At 38.3% G+C, this 10,971-nt stretch overlaps 1 protein-coding gene across 2 annotated transcripts; it reads left to right on the top strand.

Annotated features, from left to right (window-relative positions):
• Positions 1-1,051: 1,051 nt before the first annotated feature.
• LOC148028000 (purple acid phosphatase 18-like) lies at positions 1,052-10,126 on the top strand. Of its 2 annotated transcripts, none has more exons than XM_087689690.1 (6): positions 1,052-1,754; positions 7,081-7,381; positions 8,361-8,737; positions 8,999-9,187; positions 9,264-9,352; positions 9,587-10,126. In XM_087689690.1, exons 1-6 carry the CDS (start codon positions 1,539-1,541, stop codon positions 9,771-9,773), a joined length of 1,359 nt encoding a protein of 452 aa, XP_087545816.1. In that variant the 5' UTR covers positions 1,052-1,538; the 3' UTR covers positions 9,774-10,126. The 2 variants fall into 2 exon arrangements, with proteins under 2 accessions (XP_087545816.1, XP_087545817.1); XM_087689691.1 differs by lacking the exon at positions 1,052-1,754 and adding an exon at positions 6,309-6,509 and having other exon boundaries at positions 9,587-10,125.
• The last annotated feature ends 845 nt before the right edge of the window (positions 10,127-10,971 follow it).

Below are 10,971 nucleotides of genomic sequence, written 5' to 3'. Positions count from 1 at the left end.
GAAAAGTTGAAGCTACTTTTGGATAGAGTGAACCCTATTGTAGCATGCAACTTTTAGAGAAAAAGCTACTACTTACGAGCATGTTGGGAACAAGTTGTTGTTCAACTAGCCTTGTAAGAAATTCAACACTTTTAAATTCATCTAATCTAGCAATTTCCAATAATGTTGCATATACACATCTATCGGGGAAGTAATTTAAAAAAATTGCAATATTTATGCTTTACTTATGTTTTCACAAACCTTTTCATCTTGTACATGTGCTTTTCACAAAGCAAGCACCCATAAAAGTTAGGTATACATGTATCCACAAATGTGGAAGTTTATTATTCAGGTTGGAAGAAGAAGAGTTTGCACAAAATGCTGGTGTACATATGTACACATTGAACATGCATGTGTGTAATGCACAAGTGTGTGTTGATGTACACAAAAGGTGGTAGGATGAGACAAAAAGCAAGTTCACCTCAAGAAATTTACAAACGGAAAGCAAGTTCACCTCAAGAAATGTACAAGATTGTGCTCACCAATATTCCAAGAAAAGGGAGTTTCAACATTGCCAATAGTTCAACCTTTACCAATATTTCCATGGCTTTGACATGATAGAGACGATTACCCTCCATAGATAGGTCAATATCAAGTAGTGGAACATGTGATCTAAAAGGCATGTTATTGGGTACTCAACCGAAAAGGCTTGTTGTTTAGTGCTTGACAATGAGAATCTCCCCCCAAGAGTTAGGGGGTTATGAGGAATCAGGATTCAATAGTCTGGGGGGTATGACTCATGAGGATTTTATTAGGGTTTGGAGGAGGGAAATATACCGGGAATATTCCATATCACCCACGCACATGCGTGTAGACCTCTCTCTCTCTACTACACAAACGCTTGCGAAATTAAATTAAATTATAATCGGCTTAATTAAATTACAATTACAGCAGTATCAAACGAAGCGCTGACAATGACTTTCTAATCCTCTCGATTAAAATAGATTTTTGTAAGAAGATCAAACAAAGCGCTCACAACGACTTTCTAATCGCTTTAGATGCCATTATTCTTCATCATCGTCGTCATCATCATCATCATCTCCAGCTCCTCCTCCTCCTCTCTCGCTCTCAAATTCATTAGAGATCTGTGTAAGCATCACCAATTTAATAATAGCATGTTAATCCAAACAAGTCAATCATGGATTTCTTCTCGCATCATGCAAGCTACCGCCGCCCTGAACAGGTCGATGAAACGTTCTATACATATACATGCACCATATATGAGCTGCAATTGCAATATTGCTGACACTGCAGCATCTATTATAAGTCCTGTATAACTTGTATATTGCCATTGCAACGACGTCGTCTCTTATTCGACGTGCGCTTAATTACAAAGATCAGAGCCATCATCTGGTATAAGGGCCTGCACGATACTTCCATTGCTCAATAGTATTATCAGTGGTCGAGGCGCGACATATTATAGGCGCCGCTTCTCGAGTTATAAGATTGTGCGCCGCCCAATTACATCATAGGATTCTATTTATAGTATTAACGTAGGAATGGCTATAACCATTGATAGGGTCCGGCAGACGAGATTCCTGCGTCCCATGAGTGTGGCGGTTGTGGCGGTTATGATGTCCATCGGGTGGTCCATGAGCGCATTGAGAAGCTCAATGATATTGTCTCAACCTCGGGAATTGTCCGGCGCCAGCGCCATAGCCAGAGCTGCCTTCTCGGCTGATTACCTTTTCCGACTGCAGCAAAGGCCAGCGCAGGTACTCTCTCTCTCTCTCTCTCTCTCTCTCTCTCGCTCTCTCTCTCAGAGTCAGATTAAGATTTACCTCTAGCAAGTTAATTAAGAGCTTCACAAACTCAGATTGCGAGGGACTTAACTCCTCCGATTAGCACCTTTCAATCATCACCGCTCACCCTCTCCACATACCACCAACCACACACAATTTTTCACCACTAGACGAGAAGGGCGAGCTGCCTTTGAATTTCTCGAAAGTTGCACCAAAAAACGAGCTCTAGTGTTAAACAAGGATTGGAGCCAAAGTTTAGTAAGGTTCGACGTTAGGTTAGTAAGGTTTGATGCTGGGTGAATGTCAAGTTTTAGCCGTGAGGAGTTTTTCAAAAGTGATCTTACCATCATATTCAAGTCCAAAAAACCCTTATGAATATTGACATGAACATGGTCAAGAACATGTCTATCAAGGCAACTAGAATCTCAGATGGCCGGTTCTTTGCTTCTCAATCCTTTGATGATGATAGCTAGCTCAATTGTGACGCAAGTTAATTCTGAATTTACATTTGTTTCAAGATCTACCATTAGCACCTCTAAAATGAAGTTGGTACTTCTTGGGATGCAATGATCCTCCTCATTGGCCACTAGGAAATGGCTTTAAGTTGGTCCAGCACAGTCAATTAATGTTCGTGTACTTGTGAAATATGAAGACATGTGCATGTGTCTTTCAAACAATGCTTTGATTTGCTTCTTACAAAAATGAAGGTGAACTTATAAATTGGGTGGCTTTCTCATATAAATTGGTAGGCCGAATTGTCATTGCTAAAGTGGTTCTCTCTTCATATATTGTATGATCTGGCTACCATATTCCTTTTCAGAGAGCCTTGCTAGAAAGAACTCTAGTAGGAGAACTCTAGTATATCCCTCTATTGTTAGAATAAAGGTATACATATGTGGTAGAATTTTTGGGATATTCATGTAGTATCCTTCTTGATTATAGAAATCGAACTTTCTATGGATTTCGAGCTCACCATTGAGGAGAGAAATAGGATGCTTTTTGTCCTTGAGAAGGTGCAAGATAGTTGGCCTACTTTCTTCATCATATGTGCTGAGAATTCTTTAATATATTGTAGGCTATTGGGCTAATCAAATGGGAAAGCCACTTAACGTGTATGAAATAAATTTTAATAACTAATTATTAATTCAAGCTCAAAGCATGATTAGATTTTACTCAAGATGAGATGAAATGGGTTTTCTAGGTGTGGAAAGTCAAATACTTTCCCTTGGATTCCACATTAAGTGTGGAAAATAGATTTCTTATAATAATAGTTTATTTCGCATTATGTTGGGTGTTGCCATGATTGGACACCTATGTTCACAATATGGTGATGTCAATTCAAGTGTTTCACACTTGAGCACTCTCCAATTCACCTTACTCTTTGGTTATAGGCTCACCAAGGAGGAGGATTTAAGATCCATAGCTAAGTGTTGTCCTGTGGATGGAGCCAACTTCCCCCTTGTCCACTCTCTTTGGAATATTTACCACTTGGGGGAGGGGGGGATTGATCAATAGGCACCCCTCGTGGGCATTATGGTGTTTGTGCCTTATCTTTAAAGAAAGACACATTTTACAACACCCATAGGGTAAAATTCAAAACCTTGAAAATGCAGAGAATGAGACGGTATAAGGTTTAGAATGTTTGGATTTCAAGGACAAAAACCTACAAAGTATCAATAAACTTGTAAAAGAACAAATTTTTTGCACATATGCCCTCCATATGCCCCAAAGTAGGGTTTTTGTTGACCATTAGGCTTTTTTTATGATTGTAAATTTGTAGGTACATGGCAAACTTATTGCCTTCTCTAGGCTAAAGGACTGATTCTATGATATGTGCTAATTTTTATGTCAATGGCAATAGTCCTACTCCTGAGGACATAGAATTTCTTAAATTTTTGGATAAAATGATATTAGTATCAACAAAAATTTGCAACAACATTGATGCTCATATAGGGCACCATACCAAAATAGTAATGTGCAAGCCTTCTTGCACGTCTTATAACTACCTTTATATCCAATATAGCTCATCTTTCTCAAAGATGTCCTACAACTAAAGGCCACTCGAAAGACCAATCATTGCTTTGTAAGGTGACAATTGCTCATAAGCAACCTACAAAACCTTTAATTATAATTTTTATTGGACCCATCCGTACGACCATTACTAGGACATACAAGTCATATGAAAAATCTTTAGGTGGATGTATCATTAAAAAATAGGCTAATCTAAATTACAAAAATCTTTATGTGGATGCATCATAAAAAGGTATTGTAATCTTTAGGTGGATGTAGCCTTTAGAAATAGGCTAATCTAGATTATGTATGGTAACATCGACCCTTCAATCATGTAAAAAATGAAAGTGCCATGGATTCAAGGTATGACATACGAAATCGTGTGTGCAACTACAAACATATACAAGCGCACATGGAGCCATATGAACAATCACCTGAATTGGGCTTGCGATAGCCTAAATACAAATGCTCAGTAATGTCAAATTAGTGTATGTGAGTTTTAAAAAATGGGAATATTTCTTTGTGTAAAAAACAAATTCAAGTTAGTTACTCCTTAGCAGTTTGGAACCTACAATCAAAAAGTGTAGTAATTGCTAGGCTATATCATAACATCAATAGAATTTTTGGAGTCAACTCCTTAGTGGGCAAATTTTAGCTTTGATAACCATATGCTCATTAGTGATAATTTATAATTGGCAAGATCCACACATTAATGTATAATAAGATGAAATGACTCGCATTGTTCAAGGTATCAAAGTATAAAGATTATATATATATGTGCACATGATGTTTAGAGTTGTATCTATGAGATCCTCTTAACTTGAAAACTATAAAATATGCCTTATTGTAGAAAAATCTATCTTTCCACCCTTATTATGCAATCACAAATGTGTGTTACTCTGTGAGAGTTTTTAAAATTAACTCCTTAATAGGACAATTAAGTTTTTGACAATGTTTTGATGCTAAAGCAACATTGCATGAGAGTTTCAAACTCAATCTTGTTATACCCCCAAAGGAACACTTTTAAGCACCAATAAAGTGCTTTTTTTTTGCTATTAAATCAATATATGAAGGAATGCACCAAACTCATCCTAGTGTAACCATGAACATTCTCTTCATAAATGAAATGCATGTGATCATAAACATAGTCTCTATTAAGTGACATGATGATCTGAAGACGTCCTTTATATCCATGCTTCCTCTTTTGATTTGAGAATATGATACTTATTGGCTTTTCCTTCCCTTATCAACACCTCGAATGAATCAACACACACATAGAAATGTTTGTATGGTGTACCCTTTCTAGTTAGACAAAAATTTGTAACATTATCTCTCGATCTTCAATTTCCAGCTAGACACATAACAAACTTTGTAGTACCTAGCCTTTAATGTCATGCAAAAGTTGTCTATATGTTCCCAAGAAGGACATTGGGACATGCAAATGAGTTTCTTGTGATTTCCAAAGAAAAGGATTGATCATGACATCATGCAAAATTAATTTTTAAATCTCTTCCACATGCTAGGTTGGTATTTCTTCTCTTAGGACCATTCATTGAATCAAATATATTACATTTTACCCTTATATTCTTTGAATTTTTGTGAAATCATAAGGGACGTTGAGAGAAGTATGCCCCTTTTGGGCCGGCCATGACTATGGGTTCATCATAGCATGTTTCATGTTAGCGAATGCTCATAAAAGTTCAAGTTTTAGTGTCAAGTAGATCAGAAATTTTAGTAGAGCCGCTTAAATTACTTGAGGGGCATTTTGTTGACCTGTCCAAGGCCATAGGTTTGCCATGAGTGTCTTGGTTTTTCAATCAAAAGGGCTCATACATATGAAAATGATCCATAGATTTTCGAAAGATCACAATCAAATGGTAAGAAATCATAACTGGAGGACGCTAACAGGTTACAATCTATCTAATTGTAAGTTATCATACTTGGAATCGGTTGGAAAGTCCTCATATCGATAGTATGAGAATAAACAAGAAGATTAAATCTCAACAACCATGCCACACCAATCTTAATTACCAACTCCAAACTAGGATGAGACAGGGAAACTTGCCACTTCACTCTTGAAAGGTAGATCATCAAAATCTGGAAAGGACATTGAAAAGACTTGTATATGATGATCATAATGATTTCTTACTTTCACCATTTAGTAATTTGTGCAAAGAGCTAAAAACATATGTCACTAGTGCTTGCAATAAGCATTTTGAAGAGAACAACAATAAACACTTGTCAATCCGGTGCTGTACTTATAGTCAATTGATTGGGCTTCGGTCGAATCTCTTCAGTGCGCACACCAATATCCCAAAATTTTCACTCCAAAGAGTAGCACAACTGGAAGGCTAGGACACTCTACTAAGGAAGGGATTCAAGTCACAAACCACCTGAAGCTCACATTGTTACACACATTTGGCGGTTGCCCTACCAGCCGGGCTATTGTTACATATATATATATATATATATATATATATAAAACGCGGGAAAAAAAAAAGGAACAAAACATTACAAACTTAAAAAGGAAGCACAGGCGAACAACCTCATTACTTAAAAAGGAAGAGCGAGCGCGCATTCTAATTACGTATAGAAGGATCGATGGGGCTGCCCTTGACGTGGGTACTGATCTCAGGCACCTTCTTCCTCATCACCTGCCTTGATCTCTCGCTGTCTGGTGCGACCGTGATCAGCGGCATCGACAGCCCCGGCGCCCAGGTGATTACATCAAATTACTTGTTGCCCATCATGACTGCTCTCTAGCTGTACTTTGCACGTATCATGCGTTTATGCAAAAGCTAACACCCTCATTAATCAATGGATTCTGTCCATACAATGCTGATTGTCCAGCTGCACGACTTTATACAGATATAAACACACCAGCTGATACAGTGCTGTAACTCTTCCAGCGCATCGTACAGTGATCAGTCTGATCATTTCCAGCAGTGACCTAGTACTGAACTTGCGTTTATGTGGATCTGTGATTCATGTCAGTGTCTCACTGGCTTACAATCGCACACAAGAGATCCACATTGCGCTCCAGTGAGGTGGTTTTGACTTCTGAGCATTCATATTTAATCAGCTGGTCAGCATTAGTATGGCTGCAAGGCTGGAAGCTGTGGCTTAATTTCAGTCATTATCATGGAGCATGAGCATAATGTTCTGGAAACTGGAGAGAGAGAGAGAGAGAGAGAGAGAGAGAGAGAGAGAGAGAGAGAGAGAGAGAGAGAGAGAGAGAGAGAGAGAGAGAGAGAGAGAGAGAGAATAATTTTCTCCCTAAACTTTACAGGTGCATCTTTCTTTGGCAGGGCCTAATCAAATTAGGGTCTGTTGGGTTACAGAAAGTGGTTCTTCTCCATCTAGAGTGGAATATGGGACAAGACCAGGCTCATATGACAGTTTTGCTGATGGGACGGTTGATCATTACAAATTCTTGTTGTATCAGTCCGGATACGTTCACAATGTCGTTGTTGGGCCTCTGGAACCAGACACTATCTATTACTATAGGTGTGGAGGTGCGGGAACAGAGTACAGTTTCAAAACACCTCCTCCTGCTGGACCACAAGTTCCAATAACGTTTGCAGTCGCTGGTATGAGATTTGTATAGCTTAAGTGAAATACTGGTATGGATTAGAAAATCATTCAAGCTCACACATGGTCGCATGAGTCTGCTTCTAGGCTCTGTTAGGAATGCTGCAATATTGAAGGAAACCTCTTAACAAGAATTGGTTATATGGCCCTACAACTTGCAATCAGATTTTGCAAGGATTCTGGGTCTCTCAACCATAAGTCTTGAGGATTTAGGTGCTGGTATCAGTCAATGAGTGATGACTTAATGGCTCACCTGTCTGCTGCCTCCTCAATGAAGCATAGATGACAGCCCTATTGTAATTTGTGACGCTAGCGGACTGCCTTCTGTCCTTCAGTTTTAAGGGAATACACAAGCATCGATGTCCTTCAAGATAAATACAGAAGACTAGTGTTGATCCATGCATGGACAGTCTGATTGATACACTAGTGGACTGCTGTCTATGCTGCCCACCCACAGAAGCAAATTGATGTCCTTCATTGGGAGCAGCCTCTTCTGGTGAGAAGTAACAGTGGCCTTGCCTGCTGAAGGAAAACAGTGCAGAATTGTCCTCTCACTATAGTATTGGCACCAAACAATGTAGTTAGGGGTGATAAATAAGCGTGGGAATTGCTGAATCTGGCAAAATGTAGCCTAATCTGACACATAGTAATAGTGATAAAAGTCTCTACATGCTGTGAAAAATAGAACCATGAAAAACGATATCAGTTTTGGATATTTCATGATGCCCATCAATATCTCAATTTGGATATTATTTACATTCTGAGCATGGTTTGCAAGCTTTGATGCAAAGTAGTTATCATGTTTCATTGGGATTGACCATATTGTTTATGTCCATGTGGTAGGCCAAAAGGTCCATAAATGCCACAAAAGTAGTTTTCTTTCTACAAGGTTTCTGTTTTAAGGTTGGCCATTTATCATCCTCACTAGATTTCTTAACATGAAATGAGACATGCTAACCAATTTTTGTCATCGATCAGGTGATTTGGGCCAAACAAACTATACCACCTCAACTTTGAGTCACATCCAAAATTCAGATTATGATGTCCTCATCCTTCCAGGTGATCTTTCTTATGCTGATTATTACCAGCCCCTTTGGGATTCTTTTGGAAAACTGGTCGAACCTTTAGCGAGCTCCCGACCATGGATGGTGACTCAAGGAAATCATGAGGTAGAGCGTATTCCTCTAGTGGTCGAATCATTCAGATCCTACAATACTCGGTGGCAAATGCCTTATAAAGAGAGTGGATCGGATTCAAACCTTTATTACTCTTTTGAAGTTGCTGGGGTTCATGTCTTGATGCTTGGATCCTATGCAGACTACAGCAGAGATTCTAATCAATACAAGTGGCTTCAGGTGAGTCAGTTGACAAGAATATTGCTATTATGCTGTCTACAGTACAGCCAAGCAGCTACATGCAAATAGGTTTTATATGCTGTGAGAATCAAGCAACACATGTAGGAATTGATAGACACTTCATGACATGAGAGAACTGCTTGATATGGATGAACTATGAACTAATCCGTAAGACTTCTACAAATTGATAGATATTTCCATTTGATGTGACAACTGCATGATATGGATGAAGTAATGCTTCAAACTTCTACGAATTTCCAGGCTGATTTGGCGAAAGTCGATAGGAGCAAGACTCCTTGGCTTGTTGCGGTCATTCATGCACCATGGTATAATAGCAATGCTAAACATCAGGGTGAGGGTGAAGGAATGATGAAGTCCATGGAGCTGATACTGAAAGAAGCAAAAGTGGACTTGATATTTGCAGGGCATGTTCATGCTTATGAACGCACGGTAATAAGTTTGTGGTGTTTGCATTCCACAGATGCTTTTACGCAATCAGAGCTTAATGTTGGCAGTCATTGTGCAGATGCGAGTATTTCAAGGGCAGTCTGATTCATGTGGAATTGTTCACATCACAATAGGTGATGGTGGAAATCGAGAAGGATTGGCAAATACGTATGTTGTTTCTTGCATGTCTTTGTAGAGTAAACATGAGAAGCAGGCCATAAGATGCATGATACTTGAGTCTTAGTTGGATATTCTGTGATGCTTTTCAAAGGATTACATGATCTGGAGCACCAATTTTGAGTTGCACAGTGTTTTTAAGCTTTTACAACTTCATTTCTTGCTGGCAACCAATGAAAAGAATGATGAGCTTACAGGCAACTGGTAATTGGTTTTCTCTAACAGGTTTTTAGATCCAAAGCCAGCTTGGTCTGCATATCGCGAAGCAACTTATGGCCATGGAAAATTACAGATTGTAAATGCAACTCATGCACATTGGAGCTGGCAGCGGAATCAAGATCCTGATGTGGTTGTGGGGGATCAGTTATGGTTAAGGAACATGGCAGATCCGTCATATTCTTGTGAATCCTAGATTTGACACAAATCTGCATGTATAGATAGACTAGTTCCATTCTTTCATCAGCATTGTCCAAAAAAAACCTCTCACATGTTGAACAGATGATCCTTAGTGCCTATCATTCTTGACTAGTTGGCCACTGTCAGAGGTAGACACTCCAAAGGGATTTAGAAAGGAACATGTTCCTTGTAAGTTGTTAAAGACATCAACTCTTACATTACAAATCTAAACCGAACCATTAATTTGAGAATGAGCTTTACAGTGTCTAATGTTATGTAAAGAACCTTCCTTTCAAGCCTACCTTACACTTTCTTTGCAAGTGTCAAACTTTGAAACACACTTTGTTATCAATACATCGAATTAAGCATTTCTACTTGACTAGGTATATCAAATGTAAATATACTATTTTTTCACATGCTAAATACTCCAAAGGTAGAGATCTACAATCTAAATAAACACATAGTTCAAACTATTACACCTAGTATAGTCAATGGTAAGACTTGTTTTTTAATATGTTGTAATTGTCTCATCTTTGAGGACTTAGTCATATTGACTCTCTCCTAGGGCATTCTTGAAAATGGATAATTAATAGCTCAATCATATATTACCTTTAAGTATGGCTTGCATATTAGAGATATATGTGGCATCAACTTGCATAAGTGGTATGTGTAGAGTTAAAAGGATAACACATTGAACACCTCATGACCACAAGTGACAAATTCTTTGTTTTTGTTAAGATTTTGATTATGCCTTTGCTAAAGCATACACTCATGAATACCAAAGAAATTGACAAAACCAAGAAAAAAGAGCTTTGATCTAAGGAAAGCTTTTAAATTTACATAAAATATCCACAGAATTAGGGAAGAAGTTTGAAGATTTCCTTAAATCTCCACAACATTAAGGAATGCTCCCACTGTGGAAAAAATTCATTTGTAGTGTTGATAAGCTCATAATAACATAAAAGATTAAGGAAAAGTATTAAAAGAATGCATTGAATGAAGCCTGTTATTGAAAAGCAAGATGCAAAAAACCATACCTTGTTTTTAGCTTGTTTTACACAATCTCAGCCTAATGACGAGAATATGCTCGAAGGTTTCCTTTGTTGGGGAAGCAGTGAAATGCTTGGAGATTGGAAGGAACACCAAAGGTAAAGGCGGAGTAGCAATGTTTTCTGCTTGCTGGAAATGCGGTGAAAGACGAAGGCGGTAAATTT

The sequence above is a fragment of the Lygodium microphyllum genome, chromosome 12, assembly GCF_053477565.2.
Source record: "Lygodium microphyllum isolate KBCC chromosome 12, Lygodium_microphyllum_v1.1.10, whole genome shotgun sequence".
Lineage (NCBI taxonomy): Eukaryota > Viridiplantae > Streptophyta > Polypodiopsida > Schizaeales > Lygodiaceae > Lygodium > Lygodium microphyllum.
This window is presented reverse-complemented; position numbering and strand designations above follow the sequence as displayed.